Here is a 17,392-nt window from a genome sequence, read left to right on the forward strand (position 1 = left end):
AACTTGTTCAATTTCTTTTTAATAGAACAGATTCAATGCAAGCAATTTTTCATTGAACAGGTGTCTCCTTCCAAAACTAGGGAAGGTTTCCGGGTCAAACCTCTACAATTTTTTTCTATTTATAGGACACAAACAAGTGATAAATAAAGTGATAGACTAAAGACTTTCACAAATATTAATTCAGAAGTCTCTAGCCTATCTTCAGTCTGATGGATACATTTTTTTAAAGTTTTGATAAAACAAACAAAAAAGGGTAAACTATCTCCTACCAAAGAAATCCCTGCTGACATTAAAAATGTGTTTTTTATTAGAAAAATATAGAAAGGTACAAAATGAGCAAGTAAAAGCCTCACTCTTCTCATCTTAATGCTCCCTGCATCACAGCCCTAAAAAAAAACACATTAGAGTTGGTTCTGGTGATTTAGTTCAGGAAAAAAATAATATTAAGGGTTTTAAGACAATGTGTTAAAGGGAAACAGGCTCTCCACCTTTTCTTCAGCTTAGACTAGAGAAATACTGGTAAACACTATCACTGAGAGAGGAAACTAAAGAGTCACAGATTTGCAAGGAACCTTAAATATGAGAAGAGTCTGACTCTCAGTTTAAACAAGTAACTGAAGATCACAGTCGTTAAATGTTCAAGGTCATAGCAAGTCGGTGTCAGGGCTGGGACTAAAATCTAAGTCTCTGTTTCTTAGAGCAGTATATCCCCCCTGCCTCACAATAAACATGTTACCAATATAAACAGGATCAAAAAGTAAGGGAGACATTAAAAAGGTTTACTTTGTGTAATCATGATATCTGACTTTAGTTTTCTCCAGTAATTAATTGCAAAGCACTGCAGAAGATACCATTTATTACTTAGTATTGGCCTTAGAAAAATGTGTTGTACCCACTCCTTTTATTATCATTGCAAGTCAGAAAACCCTCACATTATGAACAATCGAGGGTATAAGCAGTTTAGGGTCTTACTTTGCCAACCACCGCAGGTATTGTAAGTTCCTGTTATGTGATTAGAATCATCCTTGAAAAACAGAAGCTTTTTGTTAGCTTCATGATCTGTTTTTATGTCCCTTATTTACACACTTTGGAATTTCTGAGAGTCTGGGTACACGGCTGACCAGGTTTACTCTGAGTCTAGGGGAAAAAACTAGTAAGAGTGAAGCTCACCACCAGCATATCACTTGACGAAAAGATACAGAAAAATTTTCTTTGGAATAAATAATTTCTGAGAGATGTATATGAAATGTTGTCACTGTTAGAAGTCATACAGAACGAGGTATATAAAGTACTGGAACTTAATGCTGCTTCCTCTGACAAAAAATAAACAAGCCTGAGATGGGAGGAGGGAGTCAGAGGAAACACAGTGCTCAGGGAATGACACTCTTTTTAAAATGTTTATTTTAATATTATATTAATAAATTATAATTTTCCATCTAATTTTTTCTACCTACAATCACCTGCACCTTCATAGAGTTGTGATAAATATTAAAAAAATCTTAAAACAATCTTAAAATGTTAAATCCTAAAACAGTATGGCGCAGTGGCTAAGCACGTGAGCTCTGACATATGGTTACCTAGGTTTTCCCAGGTGGCCAGCAGCTAACTCTGGAAACTTGGGCAAGTTATTTAACTCTGTGTCTCAGTTTCCCTAATCTGTAAAATAAGATTTATAACAGTACCAACTTCATATGATTTTTGTAAAGATTAAATTCGAGGTACAGACCTTAGAATAGTGACTGGTACTTTGTAAACACTCAGTAAATCTTAGCTATAATAATTATTACGACTTTTAATATATACAGACATCCTGTCAAGTCATGTTTTAACCATTATTTAAATGCTTTTATTCAGTAATTTTAGTTTGATTTGGGTTTCATTTAACTACAATATATTCTTTTTTTTCCCAACTAATTGATGCTCAAAGGTTAAAAAAAAGACAAAGAACTAGTATATTTGTGCCCACAGCATGTGACATGCTATCTTTTCTTCACAATATTTCTATAATGAAATATATTGGACTGAAAGAGAGTTGGGAAAAATTAAAATATTATTTAAAGTGCTTTGTATTTTTTTTGTCTTAAATGTCCATTGTTCACTTTAAATACTATTCATAACAGATCAAACAAGATCTTTAGGGCTCACAGAAATTTGGTTTTGTCCTGGGATGAGGTGGGGGACAGGAAGGATGAGGTCCAATATTCTATGGAATGTAAGCTGAAAACTTGAAGGATTAGCTGTATCCTGAAACTGAAGAGAAAAAAATGCCAGACTGGTAGGCTTATCTCCTACTTCTTATATTCTACTCATACCAACAAGTGTCAAGACTCAGGCCATGATGTACCCTTCATTAATGGGGAAGAGCAAAGCAAAAGTTCAAACCTACTGAAGGTCCTGGCTTTCCTCTCATCCCTGGTTGTCCTGGAACACCAACAGAACCCTACAAGAAGAGAATAATAGAAGATGAAAGCTATTATACCACAAAAGGCAGCTATGCCTCTACATATAAGCTACTTAAAAAATCTTGTAGTGAATCTCAAAACTTTGAGAAAACCATTTCAAACAAGACATGTAAAACCATATTGATACCATATCTTAACAAACTACATGGTTAAAATAATCATTACTCCTTTTTTTTTTTGAAATTTATATTTTTTCACTGAATTTTTTGTATTTATATAAACTTAATGGTAAAAAAAAAAAAAAAAGTTACCTTGTCTCCGGGATACCCTGGTTCTCCTGGCTCTCCTGTAATGCCTTGTTCACCCTAGAGGGCACAATTTCATACAAAGACACTTAAGCAACACAAACATGGCAATATTATAAGAAAGTAAATATTAATTATAGAAGAATAGTTTCTCTATTTTTCCTACTTCTGATTAAAATTGTGTAATTAACAGCACAGATTAGATCCCATATATAAAAACAAAATATTTTATAAGTTGTATTGACTAAAAAGAAAAAAATTAATGTGATAAGAAATCAGCTCTATGATAATGTAAATATTTAAATCACCTTATCACCTTTGATTCCAGGTAGGCCCTTATTCCCGGAAAGACCCTAAAAAAAAAAAAGTGATATTTTGTGACATCATAGAGAAATTAAAAGGAAATATTCATTATGCAAATCGAGACATACCATTGGGCCAGGAATTCCAGAAGGTCCAAATGGTCCAATAGGGCCAATACTGCCCTGAAAAGCAATTAGACAGAAAGGCATCATTAAGCATCCTCTAGGATTGGAAAGAGAATATGGTAAAATTAATTTATTAACTAACCCAGAACAGTTCATCTCACTAAACGCCCACATGTGCCTTGTTCTTCCACAACTTCTTTTCCTCTCCACATTTATAAATCATACCAATGTTTGAAACTTTAGCGAGGTCATCCCGCTCCCTGAAGCCTACTCATACCCATCTAGTCCACAAGGATCCTCCCCTTCCTTTAGTTCATATAATGTTTAACTGTCCATGACATTCATCTTGAAATATTTCTCTAACTAGATAATATCTTGAAGATAAGGGAAATATCTTAGTGCCACATTCCCAGGAGGTATTCGATAAATATTTCATTTGATCACCATGTATTTTTTATTTCACCCATTTATTGAAGAATTATTTATTGGGCACTTATTATGGTCCAAGCATTTCAGTGATTTCATTTTGTGATTTGAAATTTGCGGAGTGATAAAATTTACCATAATTTCAGGGATAAACTGAGTACTGAACAAAAGACTCTACTCTTCTGGGCTTCTGGCATTCATTCATCATTTAACATTTGTTAAATTCATCATTTAACATTAATTGTGTGGAGGAAATAAAGATGAAAAAGACACAGATCTTGCCACTTGCAACAACATGGATGGACCTAGAGGTTAAAATGCTTAGTAAGATAAACAGAGAAAGACAAATACCATATGATTTCATTCATATGTATAATTTAAAAAACAAAATAAATGAAGAAAAAAGACAAACAAAAAACCACCCTCTTAAATACAGAGAACAAACTGGTGGTTGCTAGACGGGAGGTTAGTGGTGGGATGGCTGAAATAGATAAACGGCATTAAGAGTACACTCACTGTGATGAGCACTGATTAATGTACAGAATTATTGAATGATTATATTGTACACTTGAAACTAATATAACACATGTTAATGATACTTCAGTAAAAAAAATTTTTTTAAACAGTGATTTCAAGAGCTCTATCTCCCAACATAACAGAACATTGCTAATAGTCTACCTTCATATACTACAAATTTCAGAATGGAAAATATGACATCTTTGCTTTTGCGTGAGTCCTAAAGTCTGTGAAATATAACTGAGATAAATTTTTTCCAACATGTTTAATCCTGAAATATATGAGACCGTGAGAGGGAAAGAGTAATACTTTCCAACTTAATAAACAGATATGCAATATTCATATATCACTGACAAATTCTGTCAGTAGGAAACAATTGTTCTTATAATTACAGTGGCTAGTTTATTCAAAGTTCATAGCTTTAAAAATAATGAGAGTTTCAAAAAATACAATAAACATTTCTGTTTAGAAATTATGCAGCAATAATCTACATAAGTATGAAAAAATCTTATAAACAAATAAACGAACATTGGTCATCCTGTCCGTTTTTTCTATAGGCAATTATATTAACTTCGTTTCAGTAAATATAGTTCATAGACTAGTTTCTTCAGATGAATGTACTCTGTATGCACGATCTGTTTTACTTTTTAGTGACTCTGAAAGAATTATCACAAAATAGTGTTGAGAGATATCAAAGATATAAAAGATTATAGTAAAGATATAAAAGATTTAGTAAAATAGGGAATTAAAAAGTAAAATAGTATGGGTATAGAAACCTCCAAGAAATAGCAAACATTTTGTGGTATATTACAAACTGTGTGGAAAATCCTAGTCCTGAAAAATTATAGCTTTCTCAAAGCAACCCGCGATAGGCTAAGGGCAGTTTTCAGTCCACGAGGATAATGCGAAAGCCTTCAGCACTCTGCTTACCACGCTCCTCTTCCACGAGAAGACAGAGCAGCCACGGGAGAAATACTTCCATGCATGGCAGCTTAGCTGAGGGTGGCTGGATACAGCACCAAAGGCAGAAGAGCCTCCCACACACCCAGAAACAATAAAGAACTTTCGAGTCAAAGTGAGTCAAAGAAACAGAGATCCAAGGGATAGGTTCGTCATATAAAATGAGCAGCCGCTAGCCAATCGGGGCTCATATGAGTGAGCGCACTGTAGAGAAGACTGTGGGTTCGTCTTCAGGCTTTCCAACCACACCCACCACACTCACAGGTAATAATCACTATCACTAATTAAGAAAGCAAATGACCAACAGTTGCAAGGAAAAACTCATTTAGAGAAAGCTGTATCATCTCTTGTCAGAAACTATACTTCCTATAAGGGAACAAGCAGATGTGTGCTTGCAGGTACACTGGGCGAGCAAACTGCTGACTATGAAATATAAAGCTTCCATATAAATCTTTCCTAATTATCTTCAAATCATCACCTCCTTCCATTCCACTCCCATCCCCCCACACTTCCTAAGCTACAATCCCACTACTCCTCTTCCCATTGCCCAAACATCGCATTTTTTTCACCTCTTATGTTCATTTAAAGAGGCATTCTCCTGCTTAAAGAGCCCTTTTCCTGTCTACTCCACTCCACTCACGCACAATCTTCAAGATACAGTTAAAACACATCTCTTTTGTGAAGTCTCCTCTCTCAAGGTAACATAAGTTCCTCCTTTCTTAGTGCTTTTTAGTTCATTAGAGCAGCAATCACATGGTATGATAGACCTATTTTTCCTTCTATGCCATTGGATTATAATGTTGCCAAAAACGGAGATCTTGTTCGTATTTTTAGGCCTAGCTCAGCATCTGATACATAGTAGGTGCTCACACTGTTTTAACAATTTAGTAAATGGAAAATGGAAGTTGTAATACCTGCTCTAGCTACTTGAGGGACAAATGAGATACAAGTGTGGGAGTACTTGGGAAAAGTATAAAGTACGACCTAGATCAATGTAGAGATGAGGATTACGAAGATGACTGTTAGTATCATTCACCATTTTCTTTTCTGTAGAATCTCTTCCCATCAACCAAAGGGTAAATTGAGAAAGAGAAAGGACAAAAAACAAAACCAAAACCAAAACCAGTTATTTTTACTAAGCACTATTATGTGTTGGAACTGTGCTAAGTCCTGGAATTGAAAAATGAGTAAGAGTTAATTACTAGGTAGAAAAGTACAGGTAAAGTGTTTCAGGTAGACAAACAAGTGCAAAGGCCATATCTGAGAACAAACAGTTTTGCTAGTGCACGAAGTATGTCTCAAGATACAGATGAGAGCCAGAACAGTCTAGACATGCTAAGAATTTTGGTCTTAACCTTCAGCATAATAGCACAAGCTGCTGAGCTAACCAACGGGTAGGTTAAATGAAGAATGCATAAAGAGTATCTTTGGAATCCAACTCCATTCCGCAGCTTCCTTTCCGCCCCATTGCTAAGGCCACCGACTACCACCTACAGGTTTAAAACTATTCTAAGTTCTTAGAAAAAAAAATTGGTCCTTTGGGTTCCACCTTCACATAGAGCTTCTCATGAAGCCTAAAGAAATCTCATAAGATAAATGGCATACATTTTAAGGTCATATCAGTTTTAAGGAGGTGGTAGAGCACACATGTAGAATTTTGAGCTCTGGTTTAGATCACCTGGCTTCTAATCTGGGCCTAACACTCATAAAGTGAGTGGTCTTGGCTTGTTCTGAGAATTAAATGACCTAGCACTGACTAGCACATGGAAAATACTAAATAAAAGTGAGCTGTTATTGGGGTGTCTGGGTGGCTCAGTTGGTTAAGCATCGGACTCTTAATTTTGGCTCAGGTCATGATCTCAGGGTCGTGAGACCGAGACCTGAGTTGAGCCCAGCCTTGGGCTCTGCGTTCGGCAGGAAGTCTGCTTGAGCTGCTTCTCCTCTGCCCCTCCCCGTGCTCTCTCTTTCCCTAAAAAAATAAGTAGATCTTTTTTAAAAAGAGTGAGCTGTTATTGCTAACTTTATTATTAGTATGCTAATATCATGTAAAAGTAAAGTTTAAACGTATAAAACAGTCTGTATAAATTCTCTGACTCTCAATTCTATACTCTTGCTAGCCCCAAAAGGCAAGTTAAAACTTGTTATACTGATTTTTACCATAGATCCAATAATTGAACTCTTGATGTATTCCTTTGGTCAAGTTGTCACCTTCTGACTTGGGGCAGTTAAGGTGGGGAAAAAACATTAAATTTAGACTCAAAAGACCTGTGTTCAAGTTGAAGCTAAAAATAATTGTGGTTATAATTTATGGCATAAAACTCTGGAGTCTTAATTACCTGCTTCATGGATTACAAGCACGCTCTAAATTGATTTTTAGGGAAAATCTTACCTCTGCCCACGGTCACTTCCTATTTTTATACGGATATACATACTTTACTTTTAAGATTCTATTTTAATTAGGCTTCTTACATTTCATTAAAGTATGTGAATCTTGCCTTTAGCTCAGCTGTTGAAGCACATGGCTCTAAATTTATATAAAATATCTGCAACTTATGTCCCTGTCATGAACCATAAGCTTGACTGAGAGAATATATTTATGAAGATATGGCAGAAGTAGCAGTCTGTTTGCTTCAGTGAATAATCTAAAATTTATCAGATAACTACATATCTGGAGTGCATTATGTTGGTCTCCACAGAATTGCTTTTACTAAATTGTACTTTGCCTACATTAGAAACTCCAGGGAAACTCAGAGTTAAATTCACTGAATAAAAATGATTAAGTGGACAAATAATACAGTCACTTATATTTTTAGTATAATAAATTAGGTATTAAAATGTTTACCAGTAGGGCGCCTGGATGGCTCAGTAGTTGGGTGTCTGCTTTGGCTCAGATCACGATCTTGGGGTCTTGGGATAAAGCCTTATGTTGTCGGGCTCCCTGCTCAGTGGGGAGTCTGCTGCTCCTTCTCCCTCTCCCTCTGCCCCCCCCCCCCGCTTGTGCATGCTCTATTTCAAATAAATAAATAATCTTTAAAAAAATGTTTGGCAGCATTAGTGAAGTATAACTACTACCTATTGTTCAGGATGTTTCCCAACCATTTGTTCAATTTTATTCCAGAAATAAAATCTACAGTTACCATGTGCTATGATATGGTATGGTATGATATTTAGACCTATCTATATCTATCCAGGCCAGACGGTATGAAAGAATATTTCAAAGGAGAGAAGTGGCTGTTCTATGTCATACTTTTGAAGAAACGGAGTCTTAAGTATCTATTAATGAAACAGACATAAATACATATGTACACATAAATTCGTAGAAATTTGTTATTTTAGGTTATCATGAAGTTTAATTTTTTGACTCATACTCCTGGTCTAATTTGTGTATCTGGTGGAAAAATACATTTGAGCAAGTCCGACATCCAACAATAACACTAAGACACCTCATTTTTCTAAAGATTTTAAAATGCATCTAACAAATATAAACACAATATTTTATAAGAATGATAATACTTGATACTCACTCTAAGCCCGGGAAATCCTGGAGGACCAATGCTACCTACAAGTCCCTATGTAAAAGAAATGTACAAAGTTGGTTAAATACAATTGCAAACTACTAAGGGTATTTTCTAAAGACAAAAACAAACATTTCTAGAAAAAAGATATGTCAGATTTTACCTTCATGCATCCTCCCTAAGAAATGCAAATCTCTGATGGCAGTTTATGTTCTTCAAAAATGCCCTTGGCTCCATGCTTTTGGATGCCAGGAGTACCACCTAGCCTAGGATAGATTGTTCTGTGTCTTTTATGTATCTAATAAAGGAAGTAAATCCTATAAGTAGTAAGCATTATGGACATAACCAACCTATGTATTATATAAAAAGGTAAGTGGTCAGCATACAGAGTTAGAAGAGCATTTTCATATGGTTTAAAACACTACCCACTCTTGGAGTACGATATTTAAATTCTCTAAACTTCAGTTTTCTCATTTATAAAATAGGAATAATAACATTTAAGGGTGCCTGAGTGGCTCAGTCAGTTAACGTGTCCAGCTTTTGATAACAGCTCAGGTCTTGATCTCAGGGTCGTGAGTTCAAGCCCCATGTTGGGCTCCACAGCGGGCATAGAGCCTACTTAAAAAAATAAAGGAATAATAACATTTGTTCTCACTGTTGTAAAGATCACAGTGAAAACTGTCGTAATGTATAAAAAGTTTTGAAAAATTTCTCACAAATGTACGAAATTGCCAATATCATTAATTATGTATATAATAAATGAGATTTTAAATTATCAATATTAATTTTTCCAGTTGATTTGTGATGGTCTTTTGAACCTGTCATTATAGTCTTTATGATAATTCCTAATCCACTCCATGGCAGTGTTACATTATTCACATGATACAAAATACAAGAACGGGTCCCCTCTTCTTTTGTACTTCAAGTTCTGTTTTGAAAATCAGGTACAGTAAAAAAATATAGAGAATTATAAGTCAGTAAACTAAAATAGTCAGTTTATTCTTAAATTTTAAAGATTTAAAGCTTGAAAATGCTCTTCGAGAAGAATTATCTGTAAATAAAGAGCAGATTTCAAAAAGAAAAATTTAAACCCTAACAAACTTCAGGTTTATTTAACTGACAAAAAATTAAATAAGATGGCTTCACAGTAGTTATGCAAGTACATAAATGCTATTAAATTTTATTACTCTTTAAGTACTCTTGCCCCAGAATCAAGGACAAGAAAACTATGGTAAACATTCTACTTAAAACATCATCCAGGTTTTAACAATTTATTTGGAAATCAGTTCTACTCTTATCTGCCAAGACTTACAACAAATAAAACTTTGGTTAAATTAACTGAATAACTAATAGTCATAATTTAGAAAAATAAATAAAAAAGAAACTATTTTCAAACACATTAAGTATAAATGCTAGTTATTTACCTATATCTAAATATAGGAACTATTCCTAATCTAGGCTACAAAGATTTAGTTATTGACTCTAATTCACCTTAAAATCTTATTTAAAAAAATGTATGCATGGAATAGATTGGAGGGAGCTGATAGATATTTTTTGAGAGCAAAAAAAAAAAGAAAATTTTTCTACCTAATGTCAAAAAAACAACAATCCATCATCCTTTGATAATATAATTAAATTATAGAATAGTAACTCTCTAATCTGAAAATAATAGCTGAATAATCCCAAAGGAGAAGACTTCTCTAGAAATAAATACCCAAAAGTTAAGCAGATCAATGACAGGCTTGAGTCAAAAAGAGAAATCACTAAGAGCACAATTTTTACAGGAGGCTTGTTAATTCCTTCATGTACATGAAAGTCTTCCCCCTCACCCCAAAAATATATGAGTCAGTATTATGATCATATATTTCTAATATTTTTTTGTAAGCAGGTATATTTTACCTGGTCACAATGATTAATTTTAATTATTATCTCCCAAGACAGAATTTACTCATAACATTTTTGTCTTTGCAAATTGGAATGTGCCCAGAGGTATCAAAATTGTCTGGCTAATCATGCTTATTTGAATGTCATAATAGAGGATGGCAAGTGCAGGTGCTGTGACATCTGAGTGATGTCAAATCGCAAGGCTGGACCATCGCAATGTACTCACAGGACTGCCATCAGGGCCAGCAGGGCCTCTGTCTCCAAAGTCACCTGGAAAACCCTGGCCCAGGGAAAAAGAAGAAATGCCGTTAAAACCAACATGGATAAAGATTTCATTTTTGTTGTGTTTTCTGATAAGGAATTGACTAATAGGAAATATTTATTTCCTAACCTCTAAATTGTAGTGCAACAAAAACTTGTCTTTGTTTTGTGTAATACTTCACTGATTTTGTTCAGTACAATATTTCTATGTTTTACAAAAATGATTTTACATACCACATAATATATACAGAAAGCTAAGTTGGAGAAAATATACATTTGTTCGTCACTCTATAAAGAATCACTGAGTGAGAGGGAACATAACAAAGATTCATGCCTGACCAATCCATTAGTTATCTCTGCAATTTCATGCCATTCCTAGACCCACAACACACAGAATAAAATGGCTAATATTATTTAAGCCTGTACTTAGCACACTTACCATGTGGTAAGGGCTTTAAAAACTTTATTATATACATACTACTTCATTTTATCTTCATAACAAGTCGAATCAATGGATATTAATAACCTCACTTTGCAGACAAGAAAACTGAAGCACAGAGAGCTTAAATCACTTGCACTCACCAGTCATGAGTGGGACTGAGATTTGAATGGAGGAAGTCTGAATGCAGAGTCAACACTCTTTCTCCTATTCTACAGTGAGTATTTTAGCTCATCATTTCAAGATACGATAAACATGTAACAAATATCAGTTAAGTACTATGTTATTGGGGAAAGCCATAATGCACATAAATCCTGCAACCATAAAATGCAGTGCCACTAAAAGTCAAGCTTCCCAAATGCCTGAGGATTCCACACTGTAAAACTATGAAGGATAGTAAGTAACACACTTTCTTATTATATATTCTTTTGTAAAATAACTCAATGACTCAGTTGCTCTTTCTTTGTATACTGAAATTCTTCTCTAAAGATTTGCCACTAGATTTATCAACTTTAAAGCTTACTTTTTAAAAGCTGCTTTGCAAAATGGTTTACAAGATTTATCATTAACAACATTTTAATAATATTCCTTTTTAAAATTTTTATGACTAATAGAAATAAAAGTACATTATTAGAGTCTTCTAATCTCTTTTTTAGGCAAGCCAGTTACTAAATACTTATTTAATAGACTGCCAAAAATCCCGGTTTGCTAGCACAGACATGAACGGGCAAAATTTAAAAGATAGTTTAGCAATGGAAAAAAAAGTATGATGTTTCTAAGGCATAGTTAACTTATACTAGAAGCAGTTTTTCTTATTCTGTAATCAGAGGATAATGCAAAAACCATCTGTGTAGTCCAGCATATTGTAGCCATACCCCCTTCAAAGTCAGTTGAAGTTCAGGCAGGCGTTTTGCTTTCATTGTCCTTGGAAGTCAAATTCTGTTGTCAACAAGCTCACATATCTGCAATACATCATACTATTCAGTATGAGCTAATAAGGGTATTTCAAAGTATTTATGATGTACAGGTAATGGAAAAAATGGAGGAAAAATTCTGTAATAAATCTGAAACATAAGAGATGATTGATTTTTTAGATGGATCATAAGTAGGTTTTTCAAAAAGTTCAATGAACTATTAAAGACTGGGTACATATTGCATGATTCCATTAATGTGAAATGTCCAGAACAGGCAAATCCAGAGACGTAGAAAACAGATTAGTGGCTGCCTAGCGTTGGTGCTGCAGGGAGAATGGGCAGTGACTGCTAATGGGTATAGGGTTTCATTCTGGGTGAAGAAAATATTCTAAAATTAGTGTGACAGCTACACAACTCTGTCAATATAGTAATAACCACTGAACTGTACATTTTAAAAGGGTGAATTTTATGGCATGTGAATTAGATCTCAACAGTCTTTCTTAAAAAATGAAGACACAATCAGTCTGAACAAGGAGCAGAGAGGGACTACTGCAAACAACCTTGGGGACTCACTCAGGATTGCCTGGAAGATTTGGGACTGAGTGGCCCCATCCTCATCCAGTAGGAGGAGCTGCTTTCCAGATCAGCTTTCCATAAAACTAGTGATTTTATCCCCCTAGAAGGGGAAAGGGGAGAGAACTATGATCAATTGTCTACTTATGACAAAATCTGCACTAGCATAATGAATAATAAAATACTTATTAATTTCAACATCCTATTCTTCTGGTACTTCAACATTATAATAAATATTAGCTGTTAACTTGACTTTGCCCCTGAAACAATTTATTTAAACTGAGTAATATCTACTTTTAAATTTTTAATGTATTATTTCTCCTCTCACTTTACTACCCATTAAACATTTCTTTTCATTCTTAATTCTCTAGTCTAGACAGATCATTTATTATTTTTTAGCCTTCCTATATGTTGACCATTGTATCATCAATTTCTGAAATAATTCCTATTAAATCTAGATATACTTTCCTGTTTAATGAAATATAGCACAGTTAATGCCACAAAAAGCATCACTATATTTGGCTACATACTGGACATATATTTTCTTTTAAAAAAAACATCATGCCAATGGTTTATATTGTTGAAGATGTCATGTGTTTGTTGTTTATCAGTTATTTCATTTCTAGTAATTACATGAGTGATTTTTTTTTTAATGCAGGAGAGGTTCTGTATTCCTTTAATTAGGAGCCTAAAGGTTTGCATTCATGAATCTCCATTGTCAAAAACTGATCTTAAAATATTGGTTGTAAAACATGGAACAATAGCGACAAAACACTTTGCCTTTGAACTTAGAATGCAAAAGATAGTTTCTATAGTTTCTTTCTTCACTTGAAAGAATTTGTTGTAAAATAAAATGCCAAATTTTCTCTCACATTTACCTAGTGGAAAATTATAACCATCAATTTAAATCAAATCGTGCTTCCCTAGGAATACCTTTACACTGCCAAAGGATTTAATAGCCATTTTCCAGGATTATCATCCATAGGGAAGCTTGAGTTTTTGCCTTTCTTGCCCAATTTGCCAATTTGATCAATTTGATAACCATCTACTAATGGGCAAACCAGAGGTGCACTGTTTCTTCTGCGTTGTGCATAATTCTCTTTCTTACATTTTGTTTTGATGTGGTATAAAATTTTATTTTATGAAGAATATGACATCTCAGGGATTTCATTCGATCTCTTCAATTCATGAGTAATGTTCTTGCTCATTTCCACTGTTGGATCAGTATAGACTTTCAGGTGACCTCCTATGATTCTGACCTCTTGCTATTCTTGCTTTTGTGTGATACCCACCCTTTGAGTGAGGGTGGGACTATGATTTGTTTATTCTAACAAACAATATAGAATAGGTGATGGGATATCACTGATATGATTATGTTATACTACACAAGACTCCATCTTGGCAGCCTGGAGCTAAAAACTTCCCTTGTAAGCTTGATCAAGTAAGCGGCTATGGTTGGAGATGCCCACATGCAGGGAATTATGAGTGATCTCTAGGAACTGTGGACAGTCCATAGGACCTAAGGTGGCCTAGAGCCAAGAGATAGCAAAAAGCCCAGGGCGTTCAATTCTACAGCCTTGAAGAAATGATGTCTTCTCATAACCTGAATGAAGCTGGAAGTGAACTCTTTCCAAGCCAAGCCTCCAGAAGATCATGCAACCAGCAGACATTTACTCGGACTACAGCCTTGTGACCCTGAGCAGAAGACCCAGTTAAGCAGTACCTGGACTCCCGACCCAGGAGAACTGTGAGAAAATAAATGGGTGTTGTTTTAAGCCCCTAAGTTTGTGGTATTTGTTATGCAGTGATAGAAAACTAATAAAATTGGTAATTAAATCTTTAGGTAGAGATTGTGTAAAGTTCTATTTGCAAATTTTACTAAGTGGTAATGTTTAATATAAAAGTACTAGCATTGTTTCTAGATTTTAAAATTTAAATAGATCACCCCTCTGAAGACTTTCTATGGCTTTTTATTTCCTATTTCAAATTATATTTACTATCAATATTAGTTAAATTAAAATTTTATATTTATTTACAATTTTTAAAATTTAATCTAATATCTATATTTTAAAACTTCATGATTCTAGCATTTCATATTCATCTAATTGCTAATGAAAAATTCATGCTTCATGAATTGAGTTTATAGTTATGAAATGCAAATTTAGGAGTAATATAAGTTGCTTAATAATGTAAAATATTTCAGTCTCTAGGTACAGCTATTGCAAATACTGCACTAATTCTATTACTTCTGAAACCATAAATCATAACACAAAGAGAAAGAAGAAAATAGAAGTCTGCATGATCAGGAAATAGCACTTCTATGTACAGGATTCTATTGCATTCATACTGAAAGGAGAATTAGATAAGTTAATTAATTCATCTTTGCTCTTACTTAAGTGCTTCTAATTCCTACCCAAATCCTCACCACAATCTTGAGGAAATTCTGTCTCTAATTTTGGCAGTTGTATCACCTACAAAGCTTCATGGCATTCAGACGTGAGATTATAGGCCACACATATGGAGAAGAATTTCTCTGAGGCCTGAAGACATTAAATTGTGATAGCCAGCCTCAAAGATGGACCCCCATGATTCTCACTTTCTGATATTAATGTCTTTGTGTAGTTCCCTCCCATTTTGAATCATGGCTGGCCTATGTGACCAACAGAATATCGAAGTACGGTGTAACTTCAGAGGTTAGGTCATAAAGGGCACTACACTTTCTACCTTGCTCTCATGGACCACTTCATTCTGGTGCAAGCCAACAACCATGTCCTGAAGACACTCTAGATGCCACATGGAGAGGTCCCTATGGAGAGGAAATGAGGCCTTCCCATAACTAGCACCAAACTGGCTGGCCAGCAAGTAAGGCCCCTTAAAAGCAGGTCCTCTAAACCCAGTCAAGACTTCAGATGACAGTAGTCTTTTTTTTTTTTTTTAAGATTTTATTTATTTATTTGACAGAGACAGCCAGCGAGAGAGAACACAACCAGGGGAGTGGGAGAGGAAGAAGCAGGCTCCCAGCGGAGGAGCCCGATGCGGGGCTCGATCCCAGAACGCCAGGATCATGCCCTGAGCCAAAAGCAGACGCTTAACGACTGCACCACCCAGGCGCCCCTCAGATGACAGTAGTCTTGCCCAAAATCTTGACTGTAACCTCATGGGAAACCCTATGCTAGATCCACCCAAATAAAGCATTCCCAAATTCCGAACTCACAAAAGCTCTGAAAAATAATATATATTTATTGTTGCTTCAAGCCATTAACGTGGAGTAACTTGTTATACAGCAATAGATAATACATAGTAACAAGAGTGGTTGTCTAGGATTATAGGTCATATCAATGCTAACTGCTGGATCCTGAGTGACAGGGGCACTCATGTGTTTTGTTTTTGTTTTGCTTTATTTTTAATATATATTTACTTTATTTAATTTGTGATGTACAGGCTCCCCAAAATATAGTGCCCAGATCAAGTTTCTCTCTTGCCTGGGTCTAACAATGGTACTGTTAATCAAACTTGATAGCGATCAAATACTATGAACTATTCTAGACTTGGTATGCCTGAATATATGTGTGGTATTAATATTCTAGAGCACAGACTTGTGCTCTAAACTTGGCAGTATATCTAAACATCTTAAAACAGTGGAAAACTTTGTGCTTAGGGAGTCTAGTAAAATGATTATTTTCCTAGTTCTAAAAAGAAATTAGAAAAAATCCTGCATATAAAATAATTAGGAAAGTATGAGGACCAAAATAACCATAAAATACTAATGACTACATTTACAGAATTTTAAAAAATAAAAGCAATACAAAATTTTTCTGTTAAAGGCCACAGTTAACTATGAACATACTTTGCTCTTTTCAGAGAACAAAGGTTTGAAAACAACATATTCAAACTAAACATAAATAAGAATTATCATAAAAGAGATATACACTAAATAGGCATTACCAACAAAAACAGGAATTCAACTTTTTCTAACATTAAGCAATGAAAAGAAGATCAGACTAACTTGTCTAGGATCAGAAACACTAAAATAAAACCTGGTAGTTACTTCTACACCTTTCACACATGAATACATATTCCCACAAAATTGTGATATTTTTAAATCCTTCAAAAATAAAGTACTATTACTATAGGAAAAGGCTAGAGGGTGAAGTACTCTGTGAAGATTCATTCAGTCTCTTCCCCTTTCTTTTCCTCACAGGTAGGACAATTTGATCCATACTTCAAGGGTCAACCATTTTCCTGTCGGTTGAAACTAATTTTATTTTATTTTTTTAAATTTTTTTATTTTTTGAAACTAATTTTAAACTTAGGTAAGAATTTAAGGAGTTCTAGCCCAATTCTCAGAGACCTTACTGTTTACCTAGTTATGCTCTGGGCCTCAGTTCTCAGATTCAAATTCCTGCTTTGTTCTTAAAGACTGGTTACCATCTTGTACTCCAGTTGTGAGAACTGCAATCTGCCTTATTCTTGTGTCCACGAAGCACTTTTGGTATACATGTTCTATCCCTCAATCATAAGGGCCCCAACCTTATTCTTGCCATTTTTCCACACAAGGAATACAGTCCCTGAACTCAACCCAAGTCTTATGGCCATATTTGTACTTACATTCCTGACTTTGATAACCTACAAATCTCTGAATTTTCTCTTACGTTATCTGCCCTGAAAATCACTGCCTGCCTGAATTTCCACCTGTTTGTGTTATATTTCTATGAAATCATGCTCTGTCTGGACTTCCCTCAAATTATCAGCTGTAGTTCACTGGGTGT

The 17,392-nt window shown here is 34.7% G+C and overlaps 1 protein-coding gene across 3 annotated transcripts in view; it reads right to left on the reverse strand.

Moving 5' to 3' along the window:
• The window catches only part of COL24A1 (collagen type XXIV alpha 1 chain), a 364,391-nt gene that overhangs the window by 247,912 nt on the left and 99,087 nt on the right, over positions 1–17,392 (reverse strand). For all 3 annotated transcript variants that reach the window (XM_087866074.1, XM_045801865.2, XM_045801864.2), the window contains exons 13-18: positions 10,663–10,716; positions 8,562–8,606; positions 3,139–3,192; positions 3,016–3,060; positions 2,714–2,767; positions 2,387–2,440 (exon numbers count right to left, since the gene is read on the reverse strand). In XM_087866074.1, the coding sequence (XP_087722200.1) occupies positions 2,387–2,440; positions 2,714–2,767; positions 3,016–3,060; positions 3,139–3,192; positions 8,562–8,606; positions 10,663–10,716 (306 nt within the window). The remainder of the gene's footprint in view (positions 1–2,386; positions 2,441–2,713; positions 2,768–3,015; positions 3,061–3,138; positions 3,193–8,561; positions 8,607–10,662; positions 10,717–17,392) is intronic.

This window comes from Ursus americanus, chromosome 12 (genome assembly GCF_024610735.1).
Source record: "Ursus americanus isolate L20-20 chromosome 12, mUrsAme1.1.p, whole genome shotgun sequence".
In the NCBI taxonomy this organism is placed as follows: domain Eukaryota; kingdom Metazoa; phylum Chordata; class Mammalia; order Carnivora; family Ursidae; genus Ursus; species Ursus americanus.